This window comes from Tauraco erythrolophus, chromosome 16 (genome assembly GCF_009769465.1).
Source record: "Tauraco erythrolophus isolate bTauEry1 chromosome 16, bTauEry1.pri, whole genome shotgun sequence".
In the NCBI taxonomy this organism is placed as follows: Eukaryota; Metazoa; Chordata; class Aves; order Musophagiformes; family Musophagidae; genus Tauraco; species Tauraco erythrolophus.
In genome coordinates, this window is record NC_141480.1 from 9549558 (window position 1) to 9564594 (window position 15037).

The 15037-nt window shown below is 44.3% G+C and overlaps 1 protein-coding gene across 17 annotated transcripts in view; it reads right to left on the minus strand.

Annotated features, from left to right (window-relative positions):
• Nucleotides 1-15037, minus strand: part of EBF1 (EBF transcription factor 1) — a 279869-nt gene that overhangs the window by 254230 nt on the left and 10602 nt on the right. For 16 of the 17 annotated variants that reach the window (XM_086621793.1, XM_086621791.1, XM_086621784.1 and 13 more), the window contains exons 5-6: nt 12723-12796; nt 5594-5662 (exon numbers count right to left, since the gene is read on the minus strand). In XM_086621793.1, the coding sequence (XP_086477919.1) occupies nt 5594-5662; nt 12723-12796 (143 nt within the window). The remainder of the gene's footprint in view (nt 1-5593; nt 5663-12722; nt 12797-15037) is intronic. The other variant, XM_086621785.1, reaches the window with a different exon arrangement.

Here is a 15037-nt window from a genome sequence, read left to right on the forward strand (position 1 = left end):
TCGAGGATGCGTGCTTCGGTCCCTCCCCTCTCAGAAATGTACGGGTTCACAGGCTCTGCGAGCTCGCATGAAATGCTTGAGGCAAACTTCTGCCCATCCAAACCCCTGCTTAGAGGCCCTGAGGGTTTAGTCGGTACAGCTGTAAAAGACAGTCTGGGAGACATCTCCATGCAGCACTGCGGGTAGTCCTCTGTCACCCAGTCTCTGCTCCCTGGACTCCCTCTGTGCTGGATCAATACCTCCCATCTGGCTCTGGAAGGGGCACAGCGATGAGGTGGGTGCTTTCCAGTACAACACTCAAGAGAATTGTCAAATATTCAGGCCCAGCAGCGTTTCCCACCCATGTCTTGACATCTATCAGAGAGCTCCATGCCTGCCCTCCTGCTTGCAAAACCCACCCAAGGACCCAGGAATGATGGGACCCACAGCCTCCTACAGCCTTGTCCTCAACGTGGGCAAGGAGGGGGCAGGACACCTTCCCCTGACCCACATACCCAGGTTTAGGTACCACATATGGCCAAGGAGGCCAAGAACTGAGGCTTCTGCAAAGGGACCACTGCCAAAGTGCCTGGCATCTTCTGTCCCTTTGCTGTGACACCAGTGCTGTGACCAGCCCATGTCCCTGCAGCCTGGCTGGAGGATCAGCTGCATCAGGCACTGATCCTGTCCCCTGCAGCAAAGCAATCCTCAGCAGCTCCCTCCCAAGCAAGACACCCACCTTGTCCTCTCGCCAGCCCATCTCCCGAAGCTGGCTCACTCTGCCAGCCTGCCCGCATCTCCATCACCATCCCTCCAGGCATGGAAAGCTACTGCACAATGCATTAATCGCCCCGTCTGCCTAACAGGTCTGTTTGTGGGGAGGATGCAGTGAGCACGATACAGTCCTGTGTGTCATTTTTCCACCTGCCTGGTGTTCAGGATGAAAAGATGCTCAGGCCCGTAAAATACAATCCACTACACGATGACTTGTAAAGCGGAGACATTGAAAGTCATTCATGTCATTGCACAGTAAAATCCTACCCACGAACATAAAAATTTTCAGGTTAAAGCTGAAACATTTCAAAAACATATGTAGGGAACTTGGCTGCCTCCGTAGCCACAGCAGCTGGGTGTGCTGGGGACAGACTACAGAGAGCCCAGCTGAGCGTCCCATATGGCCAAGTGTCCCCTACGGCCGAGCATCCCGTACAGACGAGCGTCCCACAGGGCCGAATGTCCCGTACAGCTGAGCATCCTGTATGGCCGAGCGTTCCGTACAGTAGGTGTCGAAAGCACACAGGCCTTTCAAACACCAGTAGTGGCTCATTCCCTTAAAATGTGCCTTGGTGTCATCTGATAACAACGCGTAAAAAACACTACGGCACCCAGACCATGAGTTCCCACCCCTGCTCCACAGACAAGAGTGCTGATTCCACTGGAAATGCAGAAGCCAGAGAGAGCCTCATTCCTCAGAAATTGCATCTGAAGCAGCATGTGAAGACCTTCAGTATATTGCTAGAGAAGGGCTGGAAGAGACCATAGTCATCCTCAGGCTGACCTGCCACCGAAGGGGACACAGTCTCACCCAGGGAGAGCCCCAGCACCAAGGCAAATAACTGACACCACGACTAAAGTTTATCTATCCAAAAGATAGACGGCCGTGAGATTTCTTAAGCAGGTCACATCTGTATTGGTAAATCTCAGCAAAGCCAATTTCAGGTCACTGTCATCAGCCTGCTCAAGTACTCTGGGAAGACGCAAAATTTGGGATGGACCAGCAATTGCCAAGCGGGCTATTTTCAGCCCTTTTTCCGTGCAATGTCACAAGCTGGTGTTATATGGTATAGACCCTACATGCTGAGATTTTTCTGCCGCTATATTTGGGATTGCAGTGGTTATTCCTATTTTATCAGTCAATAGGACTCCTGTTTACTAGATGCAGCCATAAAAGGTAAAGGAGCCCCAGCAGGCACGGATAACCCCATTCAATATTGCTCCTGATCATGGTAAATTGGGTTTAAAAGTTTGGAACAGAATGCCAAGAGAGGAGCCTCCTTCCTGAACCAAGGAATAATATAAGGCCCCACTTTTTCCCCTATGTGACTTTTGTCATTATCATCTTTTCTGATTCTTACAAAGCAAACCTAATTAGGAAGCTCTCTCATTAGTCTTCCAGAAAAATTAGCACAGCTTATGCTAATTACTCCTGTAAAATTTAATAAACTCGTTGAAATGGGAATAGTCTAATGAGGTTTTATTTATTGAACTAAGATAACTGTAAGGAAAAAGGTTAGGCCACCAGGATATCCAGGGTGGTAATAAAACTACAATTTATTCAATTTCTTCACAGGAATTTTATTGCAAACCTTTTAAATTCAAATATGAGTTACAATTTGAAAGTTAAATCAATCTAGAATTTAATTTAATAACAGGAAGTGCTCTGTGTTTTCTTTAAGTGTGATTACAATACAGCCCTGCCACTGCACTCGTAGGAGGAATTGTGCGTTTGTATTGTGACAATAATACCTCTTTTAAAATGAGTTCCTGTTCATCAGAGCTTCATCTCAACACATGTAACTGGATTAGCAATAAAATATACAGGCTATGCTAAGACGATGATTCAGACACACACAGGTTTCCAAGAAACTCCCTTGAAATGACTGCTCTATAAGCATAATAGATTTATTTTGTTCTCCAGAGAAAATTTAGATCGCTATATGATTATAAATTTCTTTAGGTCTCTTTCACTGCTACATCTGCTGATACTATAATAGAGCAAAGTATAAAGCAATTTTATAAAGGATAAAGTCATATCCTGTTTCAAATACAGCTACAGGCTTTTTTTTAAAATCCCACATTTTGATTAAATAAAAGTATACCGTTTACTTTTCATACATATCTCGGGTTTGAAAAAGAACACAACACACGTAACTTTGAAGTTGCCAAAGAGCCTCTTCACCAAGTTCACTAAACCACCACAAAGACGGAGCTCGCTCTATCCCAAGTTTCTCTAGCCTCATCAAAGAGAATTAATCAATCCAAAACAATATTCCAGCATGTAAGAACAGGATAGCATTTCCATGTAAGTACATATGTCAAAAATCCTATGGATAGATTCTACATTAAATTCTATGTTAGGTCAGAGTCTGTGGATTCGCAGGATTTGATGCAAGAGTTAGATTAAATCCATAGGCAATGCTTTATCAGAGCGTAAGGCATGTGGGAGTGCTTTAGCTCGAATGGTAAATGAATTCTGTAAGCTCACAGGCAAATAAAAATAGCTAAATATGGGTTTGCATATCAATTGACATAATAGTTAAAAATTGCGTGCATGGAGAAGTGACAATGGGGTACAACTGAACACGTGTTCTGACTTGTGCAGGCATTTTAGCGTTAAGAACAATTTTAAAGGACTCATTTTAAGGTAAAAAGGCTCCATATAGATCACTTCATCCTTTCCAAACCAAAAGGGGGGAAAAAATGAATAGGATAAATGTCACAAGAAACATCACTAAAGCCACTAACTGTATAAAGCACGTACTTATTTGGCCTAAATTGTTTGAACTAGCCCTGGCCAAGAAAAGGTTTTAAGTACCCTACTGGGACAGATGCGAAGCGGCAACAATAGAAGCCACACTAATGCAATCCAGGTAACACAATCCTGTTTCAAAAACACGGGGAGGGCTAATTACAGTACTGCTGAGTCAAATTTCTTATACCGTTGCAACCCACAGGAACAGGTCAAAATCAAATGTTATTCAAACCACAGTCATATCAACCTCCTGTATCAAAGTCACAATTTAAAACCAAGTGAAGAACTTAAAAGCTTAACCCATTCACAAGCCAACCGTGATTCAGTATGGGTGGTGAGGTAGAGTTTGCATTGTCATCTTTAAATTATCTTTAGCTTGCATTTTAAAAATAATCTTCAGAACTGGTACATTTTGCATCAATTTACGTAAATACTGATAAATTGATCACTGCTAGGAAGCTATATCTGTTTTTTTCATGTAACTGTTTCCCTCATTTTACAGGAAGCATGTCACAGACAGCATCTCTGGCTTTCAAAATTTAAAATGATTTGCAACTAGCAGTTTTGCATACTAGATAGTTAAACAAAATATTTCCGTAAACCTGCCATTAGCATCTTAACATCTCACTTTCCAGTACAATGAAAAATTCATGTGAATTTTGTAGCTTTCATGTCACTCAAAATGCCACTCTAACACCATGTTTATAGTATTCAACTCTGCAGCATGCTTATAAAACACATCTCTATACAGATTTCACTGTGAGGTTCCCCCCCTTCCACTTCCCCTGGTACTACCTAATGCTCACAGAAGATGAAAACATGCCTAGTTAAAATAGATAGATATATCTGCTGAGATTTAAACATTCCCAGGATTACTTATTATAGCTAATCAAAACATCTGCTATAAGCTTCCAATAGATGCACTTTCTTACCAAATTCAAACAAGAACTGTAAATCTGAGAGCCTAGATAAGCCCAACGCCAGGCAAGGCTCTGCCATGTCCCTGGACCACCGACCACGGGTGGCACTCGACGCACCAAACCCTCTTCACCTTCCCTCAGAAAAATGGGCGTGCTGGCACGGAAGGTACTTTAAACTTCACATAGCGAGCATTAACTCAGACAATAACACAAGGAGAAGCACGCTACTCTGTACTCTCACCCCTATATGTATAAGATAGTTTCCCTTCAAGGTCCCTCCATTCACAGATTAGCGGAGGGGTATCACTTTCCCCAGCTGATGACAGACACTTTCAGTACTTCATGGCCATTTAACTCTTCTAGAGTAATGCTGCATAATAACCTGGTTATTGCACATGGCTTTGTACAATGAGTTTGGACAATTAACATGTAAAAATGACTATTTGGCTGCCATTTTGCATAATTTGCAAGCACAGAAACTACGCGTGGCTCAAAAACTAAAATAGAGGTATTGTACTACAGTGATTTACTCGGTGATGTCAGATTAGCAATACGAATCTGTTTAAAAACACAATAATTAAGACAGGCAAAACTGAATTAATCAACTGGCAATACAGTCAAAATAGTATTCCAACCAAAGAAAATAAAAGGAGAAAAAAAATCTTACTTTGCAGATCTATTTTTTTAACTGTTTTTATGCATAAATAAAAACCTTAAAATGTAGATGGATTGCATCCAACAGAACTACTGTAGCTAAAAGTGATAATGATTCAAACATTTTTCAAATAAAAGTTAAATATTTATAAGCACCCAACCACATTTCATAAATCACAAACTATTATTATTTTATTCCTGAAGCTTCCCTGGCACAGCATGTGAATTGAGCCACAGAAAGTCAGAAAGAAAAATCTCCTCTTTATGCACATGAATCAGTTACAAGAACCGGAGTCCTCCAAAGAGCAGGTCGCTCCATTATCCTCCATATGGCCCTTCCACGGCGATCGCGATTGCACAGCACAACTAATTCGGTATCAAAAACAAAATTTCATCCGGATCTACTCCTAATTCTTCCCCATTAGCAACACAGGGCAGGTGTTTCATTATAATGAGGAGGGGGGGAGGAAAGAAAAAAAAAATGGAAGGAAACAATAGCAGTCCTTACCTGTCAATTATCACTGGATCTGATGGAGTCTCATTTCTGTTGCCACAGCTTTTCTTGTCACAACAGCGGCTACAGAGCAAAAGTGAAAGGATTTAGTGCGACCATTACACTGTAAAATCATCATTACGAACATGGTAGGTTCGAATTGCCGGCTAGAGTTACCGCCCGGTCCCTGCCTGGAAATCAGTCAAATGTAGTGGGTCACATATGGGTTAATTACTATGTTTAACTTCTCACACAGCTGGTTAGCAACGGAAAATATAAAAAGAGAGGGGTTTTGCCCCTTTCACAAATAATAATTCAAGGATGACCCAAAACAGGGTGACCTGCCTATTTGTAGCCTCTTTTCCATAGGGCTTAACAGTTGTCCCAGATACGGGCACACAAAATAAGGCAGCTTTTTCTCCGCTGAGCACTTCTTTTACGTTTGCTTAATGCTTATGTTACACATCCACGCGCTATTCCTGCTCCTACACAGAGCCAAATTCTCAGCTACCGGGGAAACCTCCCTCCGAAATCCAAAAGCACAATTATTCTCCCTCCAAGAAACACTGCTGTTAATGGGGGAGCCAAAACGCAAGCGCCATCAGCAGTGGCTTTTTATGCTCCAGCATGCCTCTTTCCCCAAGTTTTCTGAGCATGTTAATGATGGCTAATGCCATGGGGAGCACAGCTCCGGCGACTGGTGCCCTGCCTCAGGTCAGATACAAAGCAGGCACGTGAAATTGAAGCTCCGTCTCCCAAAGCACTGCTCCATCGCTGACCTCGAGGCTGGGATTCTTCTGAACTAAGGTGGCTCGTTGTTTCCTAAGAGAAGTTAAATTGTTGTTTGTGATGATTCTTTGTCGGGGGTTACTGTCCATCAGGAGCCATCAATATGTTGCAGGTAAGCTCACAGGGAATATACACGTTTCTGCTCGGGGTGGGAATCCCTTCTGGTGCATCCAGAGCTGTGGCGGAGCGACGAGGGGGCTGGCAGCAGGAGCCCTGCTCTCCCCAGCAGCCCATCTAAACCCACAAGACCAAGTCACAGCTGTGTAGGTGAGCAAAGCCTCAGGTTTTCACCCACCCACTCATCCCAGGGAGGAAACACCCATCCAGCAAGGAAAGCTCCTGTTTGATGACATCCCTTAACAGAAAATCCCCCACTCAAGTCAAGGCTCAAAAAATATCCATTAAAAAAAAAAAATCATCAAGATGCTCCTGGTCTTCTGAAGCCTTCCTTGATCCCTGGGGACCTGCTGGATGAAGCCCAGGCAGCTCCTGTGAGGTGAGGGCTGCAGGGGCTTGGGGACAGGGAGCAGAGAACCCATCCTATGGTGGCACTGAGTGACAGGCAGAGAGGACCACCCCATTTGCTCTCCCTGACCAGACCTGAGCACATCTCTCCATTCAGTAAACTTTCTGGTAAACCTCAGCCCCACACAATCCAATCTTTGGAAACCACCAAGCTTGTTCCAAATGGGGCATCCCAGGGACGTGCCCATCGCCTTTATTTCAGCAGTCAGCTTTGGGCAGCTGGCAGGAGCCACCACCACTCGCACTCCTGCTCAGATGAACTATTTTCTTTTCCCCAGAAGGTGGAAGAACATCAGGGCAGGAAGAAGCCCTCAGAAGTGCCACACTATATAAATAGCCCTGTTAGGAGTATGACAGAGGTTCTCTTGTGTTGTTGAACAATAGAGTGAATAATATACAGTTACCCACCAAGATTAGCAATAAAGCAACTAACCACACTAAAGATAACAAAAAAAAAAGGGGGAGCCTTTTACAAAAACAGCCTGTTTAAACATGGTTTAAAAAAAAAAAAAAATTGTTTTCAAAGAGAGGAAAATACATAATTCTTTTCACCGCAAAAAGCTTCAAGGCAACTATTCAGGGCTGAAACTTTTCACAGTTAACACATGTGTGGTATCTTCATTTCGGTGGAAGCTACATTGTTTGAGATTGCCAAAAAAAACTGCTTAATTTTACAGCACAATACCACAATTGATCCACCAGAAAATGCAAGAGCCTTGGCACCCAGAAAGTATTAAAATTTAGGAAGGAATAAAATATGCTGTAGGTAAATAGTCACGGGGACGTTTGGGGGGCTTTTTTGCCTATAAAAGGACTTGTCATTGGAGCGCAGCTAGAATGTGTGGGGTGAGAAAATTTACCCACAAACAAGGCAATAAAAACTGCTAATCATTTTTAAATGATTAAAATGTAATTAGAAACAGAGTTGGCACAAGTTAAGACAATGCAGTTCTTGTGACTGAAGCAAATCAGGGCTAGTCCTGACATTCTCCCAGCAGACTGGAGGGACAGAAATTGCCACACTTACTCAGGCGAGCAAAGGTTCCCAGGCTTCCAGCCCGAGATGGGCAGATACCACCATCCACACGGCACCCGGCTTGGCGGCCGGCATCTTCCCGGGGCACTAACCCAGCGGGAGGGGCGGCTGCAGGGGTCCAGAGACGGGGACGCCTCGGTCTCACCTCCTGCCGCGAGCGGGATGGAGCCAGGCACTGGCCAACGGGGACAACCTGGCTTCAGGAGCAGGGGAGATTGTCCGTTACTCATCGGGTGGCCCCCTCGTTTGGACAGGGTTTCCCAAGAGTGCACCCCAATGATCCCAAGTAGTAGCAGCAGAGCACGCTCCTTGCAGTGCAGTCTGGGGGGGACGTGGCAGAGGTGCGTGTCCGGCACACCCCGCCGTCCGGTGGCTCTGCAGCATGAAAGGAGGTCCCAAACATTCTTTCATGCTCTAGATAATTATTTTTTAAATCTTAGCTTGCCTTTTGCATTTTTTCCCCCCAACAGCAGAATCCGAGGCCTCGTTTACTCTCGTTTTTCTATGCAGAGAATTAAAATATCACACAAACCCTGAGTTTGAGACCTGGTTGTGTGGCATGAAAAGTGCTTTTAATTGAACTTGCCTCAAAAGCTTTGGCTTTTAGTGCCTACTTAACACTTGAAAAAAAGTTCCTAAAAATTCAGCACCCTTTCTCCTTTCCCTGAAGGAATTTAAAAATTCCCAGGAGCTTCTCCAAGTCACCCAGAAACCTTCCAGCTCCCAGTAAGGCTCTGTGAAAGCGCAGGAAGAGGTGCCGAGTGCCAGCTTCTTGCAGCCAGGAGGGCAAGGACTTGCCCTCACTGTCCCTCCATGATGCCCATTCCCAAGTGGAAAAAGAAGCCACGGCTCCAGCACAACATCATGCTGGCCCACAGAAAAAGCCTGCAAAAATTGCTTCGTTTAGGGGGGTGTTTGTTTTTAAAACAAGTAGTCCTTGATTGTAATGAAGCCTCCTGCCATTACAACCCCCTCCAGCTCCTGCACCCCATCTCTGTCTACCCCAGGTTTCTTCCCCCACTCCTACTGCCATCCTCCCCATCCCCAGGGCTCGTGCCCAAGCCCCACGCCATGCCCATCCTGCCCCTTCGCAGACCTCCCCATCCCCTGGCCACCACCACATCCACCTTTTGTTGCTGCCTTTGGCCTCACCCCAACCCTCTGGGGACCTGCTGCCCTCCTGCCATCTTGCTCCATATCTTCCTCCTCTTCTTCCCTTCCCTGCACTGGAGCATCTCTAACCGGCAGTGCCTGGCCCCGCCGTAGGCACGCAGGAGATGGCCTCCTCACCCCGATGTCTGGCATCCCCCCGAGCCCCCCTGTCCCTACCCCAGCGTGGCAGCCAGGAGCACCGCTGGTGAGAGGAGCCCTGCTTTGTGTATCTGCACGCTCAGGCTTTCCGCGGGGACAATGAACAATGAGAAGTTACGGGGCTGTGGCACGTGGCCAGCGCAAACGCGACTTTCCGATCGTTTAGCTGCCAGGCTCTAACAAGTCGTTAGCGAGTCCATGTGGGAGATTTTGCAGAAGCTCCCAGCGAGGTGGACTTCATCCCGCAGATGATGCGTTCAGGACAACCCCTGCCCCAAACAGGTTCCTCACCCTTAAGCATGGAGGTACGGGCGCTTCTCGCCAAAACAGCTGTAAGATTTTATTGTACGCAGACAAAAAAAACCCATATTTTACTTCAACCTCATTCTCAAAAATCACTGAACCATTTTAGCTGAAACTTTCCAAAGAAAGTCAGCCTGAGGCTGACACCCTGCAAAGGACGTTTCAGCCAGAACAGTTTAAGTTTGGCAAAGCTATAAGCCACTGAAGGTTTCATAATGGAAATTGTTGAGGCAATATTAACTATGGATGTCCCTCCCCATGCTCCCTACAATACTAATAAATTCCACCAAGGCTGTGAATTCTCCCCAGCTATTAACATTTTTGCCAACAGTGTAGATTTTTATATTTGACAAAACACAATGAAATCCTTTGAAATAAACAGCCACCTGAAGCAAACCTCAGCCCCGCTTTCCAACCACAACCAGGACTCTCCTATACATTTGAATTCTTTGTCTTATCCGTGCCATAGTCGTAGTATACTATAAATACCCAGCTTTGTCACATAAATGCAAAGTTTTATTGTGCAGTTAGCCTTGATAGAAAGCACTGCTGAAAGTTGTTTAGAAATTAAATATCTAAAACAAGCTATTTTAAAATACAGAGCCCTCACTATTTCATGTCTGAAATGAAGAAATTTCATCTTAGGGAGAGCAAGCTGTCTTTCACACCATATGGCTAATGGTAGTGCATAGCAATTAGCTGGGCTGATTAATGGGGAACAGACTCTAATTTTATGCTTATAATTGAGGCTGCATTTGCACCCCTGGTGCAAATTCAGCACATCCCAACTTCCACTTACAACAGGCAAGAAATCAAGAGAAACAGAATGGTGTGGAGAAAGAGGGTTTTCTTTTGCCCTTCTAGACCCCTAAAGAGCATCAGATTTGCAATTTAAAAAAGTGTTAGCAGCACAATAGATGACAGATTTGTGCAATAGGGTCAATCGTCCTGGTAAACAAACAGCACCCTCTTACACATGTATAGGCAGAAAAGGAAACAGGTAATACCTAATATGAGCAGTAAGAAATTTGAATATGTCTCCACCACCCTGTCAGGCACACAAAATTTGCCTACTACAGTCAGATGTTTTTTTTCTTTTTGCTACCCCTCCCCCTTATGGTTGTGAAACATAAAGGAAGGACTAGTGTAAACAAATAGAAGGAGAATAAAGCTCCCAATCTAGTGAATTTTAAGAACAAAGAAATTGTAAAGCGTTTTAATAAAAGGGAATTTTTCCGCATTCCCAGAACAGAAATCATTTTGTCTCCATCAAAGAATGTTGAATGGCTGTAAGTCTTTAAGGCGGGTATTTGGTCTTCTGGTTAAAACTCAGCCCTCTACATAAAGTTTCAATTTACTTCTTAATCTTTATGTTTCTAAAGTTTTTGCAAAATTAGTGCATTGACATAAGTGATTTCTTACTCTTGCACGGACGGCTCAGTGAGCGGCAGGCAGATCTAATTCCCACCTGAAAACCTTGCCGTTTGAGAACCAGGAGGGCACATCACCCAGGACTAACTCTGATGCTGCAGGTGCTTGAGCATGTGCTTAACTTTACTCATGCGAACATTCCCACTGTTTTACTGGTCTATTACAGGAGAAAAGCAAAGCACGCACTTCAGCCTTATCAGGTCAGGGGCCTCCTTTAATATTTCCATGAATTGTTCCTAGCTAGGTATCTAGCATGAAAGTGGTGCTAATTGGGCCAATGAATTTTAGGGCAATTACGAGTTGTCAGCACTACTGGGTTTCCATTTGAAAAGCGAGAACTGGCTGGGAGTCCTCAGCAAAGAAACACTGCAGCTCCCAATGCCAGCAGAAGCTCAGGAACCTATTGGAGATATCCATTTGCTCTGATCGTTCTCAGGCTGTCATGTGTTATCTTTGGTTTCCTGGAAGAAGCCAAACCTACCAAATAAAGCAGCCTAGAAAAAATATGCCATGAAAACTAAAATCTCCCAAATCCTGCAAGGAAGAATTTAGGGAAGAATTTGCAAGGTGTCGCCCAGGCTGGCAAAGCAAGAAGAGCAGCTCCTTCTCTGTCAGCATCACAGGGCACTGCCCTCGAGAGGGGTTTTATCAGGGAGAAGCTGCCACGGAGGGCAAAACCATGTAGATCCTCAAGAACAACAACAACAACAAAAAAACAACCAACAGAGAAGTTTCCATCTAAATATTTTGTCTAAAGCTCTCCCCCACCAGGAAACCTTCATCCAAGTTTATTCTTTTAAAAGCGGGTACTAGTTTTTACCCTCAAGTTACTCCTTTTTAGTAAATGTGTTTTGTAAAAGTTATGACACATGCAATGGCATTTTTACAGTCTTAAAACAACTGATTGTAACAATGAGCTTATGCAAGAACGCTTCGTCTTCCACCAGGGAACTATTTTCTGCCATCGAATAACATGTAACAAATGATTTTTTTCAGACATGCAAAAAACACCCACTAACTTCAATGAGACAGCAAGGTCAAGCTCTTCTAGGTGTCGGAGGTGTCTGCAGTAAAAAGGAAGTAGAAGAGGCTTCACCTATTTCAATCAGCCCGAAAAGAGAAGGAAACAGCTGCTGAAGTGTTCAGGAGAGGAGATATTTGCCTGTCCTGAATTTAAGCGACCAACCCCAGGCAGGCATGTTCAGGGGAAGATTGCACAGGGCAGAGCCAAATCTGCACGAGGAAGTTTAAAGAAAATCAACAAGAAGACATCTTTTGCATGGAGGAGCAGCACCTGCTCTGCTACAGACGAGCAGGGACCTTGCGTGAGCAGCAACTGGGACAAAAAGGGCCTCCTGACTTCAGGTCTTAATGTGCATCCAGAAAAAAAAAAAAAATTACTACTTGGTCATCTTACTGAGGAGGTTTTGTTGGGAATTGGGGACAGAGACGGTTATTGCTAGAAGACTATAATTGACTGTTAATTTTAGTGAGGAGACCTTTTGTGGGCTAGTGTCTAAATGAAAACCAGTAGCATTCTGTTAAGAATAACTCTTTATAAATAATTTAAAACTAGTGTGACGACTGAGACCTTGCTGCTAATTACACGCACCGAACTGTGTTATTTTGGGATTGTTTAATGCAAGAAAGATAAATTTAAGTCCGAAAATAGCTGCAGGTTCAACCTAGATTTTGAGAGACACATTCATCTTCTCATCACTAATTAACTGGAAGCAGGGTATTTCTTACCTGCACATTATTTCATGCGTGAGAAGAACTCGGCACATTTCTGGGTTCTTGTCTTGGCCTTCATATACTATCGCCTAGAAACAAAACACATTTTTAGCTGTGCATTGAGTTGAGATCAGAGAAAACCAAAAGGCATCGCGGTAACCAAAGGCGCAGCCGGCATTGCACGCCAGTCACAGGCTAAAGAGACCATGTCTCCACCAAACCTGCTTCAAGACCTGCAGTTGGAAAACAAGCTAAATTCCCTCCTCTCCGTTGCACATCTCTCAAGCGATGTGTAGGATGGGTTTTTTTAGTAGTCAAGACAACCACAATTTTCTTTTCAATTCAGAATAAAATATAAACCTAATAGCATTAAAAGGAAAAAAAAAAAAAAAAGCAGCAAGGCTTGGCATACTTTGGGTCCTATTCATTAAAAAAAAAAAAGAAAAGAGAGAGCTTATGTATTTTTAATTACAAAAGCTGCACAGCCCAGGCACTTTCCTGGTAGCTCCTGAGAAAAGAGCCTGAACCGCTTGAACCTTGTGATCCACTGCTTTCCGGAGAGCAACTCTGGAGTTACAGGGATATAAATAAGTGAGAGGCAAGCCCTACCAGAGCAGAGGATACCAAAACAAACAGAGGATCGAACAGCTTGAGAAATTTGACTCTGAGATCTCTCAGGGAGAATCCTTTCAGTTAAAACTATGGAAAGACAGCGTATTCATGTTTCAAGAAGAGTTTACGTTTGCAACGCTCCCAGCAGCAGAACCAGCAGTGATGGTGAGGGATCGGCATTACACACAAACTAGGTTAGCTACGGCCGTTCAGGACAGGGTTTCCATCTGATCAGGACAGAGTTATGTTTTCTAACCACCCCTGGTCCCGGGCACCAGCCCTCCAGCAGCAAAACAGGAGTGAAAAGAAGTCTCCTTTGCAACAGCATCTTTTGATAGCACTGAGGTTCCTAAATCTTTTGGGTTTCACTCCAGAGCCAGGATTAATGGCTGGAGCCCCAGCCTTGGCGGACAACTGCCCCCTGCATCAGAGCATCAGCTCTACCCTTGGCCTTGGTGTGACCTTTTCAGCCTCTGAAATACAGACTTAAAAAGAAGAAATTGAGGAACAAACTCTGCAGATAAAATGTCATCTGATACGGGTATCCCTAAAGCTAATGATAAAATAGATACAGGAAATTAAAAAAAAGTATGCTGTATGGATGAAATAATTGAATGAGAACACTTGGAAATGGAAGCATGGAAAATACTGAGAAAAAATAAGTTATCGTAATATATGATGAAGTAAGATCATATGAACTGCTTCCCCAGTCCTTACAAATATAACCCAGCACGGGTAAGAAGTGCTGTACCTGCAAAGGGGGCACAGATCTCAGGACACACAAATCTGAAGAAGCATGAGATGATTTTAACACCATTTTAATTGTAATATGCAATATTAATATTATGCATCATAAAATGATTTAATGATTCCATAAATAATAAAAGGAATGAGGCTGTGTTATCTTTGCTGGCTTAAATTTTTTTTTTGGTTTTCATATGTGCATTCTCCTAAAACCTGAGTGCCAGTAGTTTTTTTGCTGATAAAACAGGCCGCCGGTGTCATTGCAACCAGCAGGCACTGAGTTTCACCTGACTTCTGTCCCCTCATTCCCACCAGTGAGGCACAAAACCTGTGAACCCAGCACTCGTATAAAGGGGACATGAAAGTTGTCACAGGACACATGCAAACCCCCTGCCCCGACCCCAGCTGGGACCCCACGTTGCTGCTCGGCTGCTGGCCCACACCTTGGGGTACTTCCACATCAGTGCTCAAGAGAGCTAGAGATGGTTTGCAAGAAGCCTTGGAAGACGGCACTGGAGCCATCCATGCGTTACATCAGGAGGTGGGACAAATTCAGAAGATCCTCATTTCCATGCATGAAAGGGGAAGATGGGGAGAAGCTTCTTCCAGCCAAAACCAGGGAATCACAGTAACCGGCTGACACCTGATGGAGTCAGTCAGTGAGGACATTGCAGGGACTCCAGAAAACCCCAAATCAGGATCCACCCAGCAACGGCACAGGCCAGGCAAGGGGGAAGCTCACAGCACTTTTGGACTTAATCAATAATTAAAGAATAATCTGCGTCTGAGAGTGTAGAGGATGGGGGTAAAAAGCAGATCTACCCCCGAGGCACTTAGTGGAGACGAACACCTCCAGTCCCAATTCACCCCCAGACAATCACAGCATGACACGGGGGAATAGTGCCCGAGAGAGGACTGCTGGACTTGGCTCGTTCTTCTTAGACTTTCAAATCTTGAAATAAATTTACCCGGTA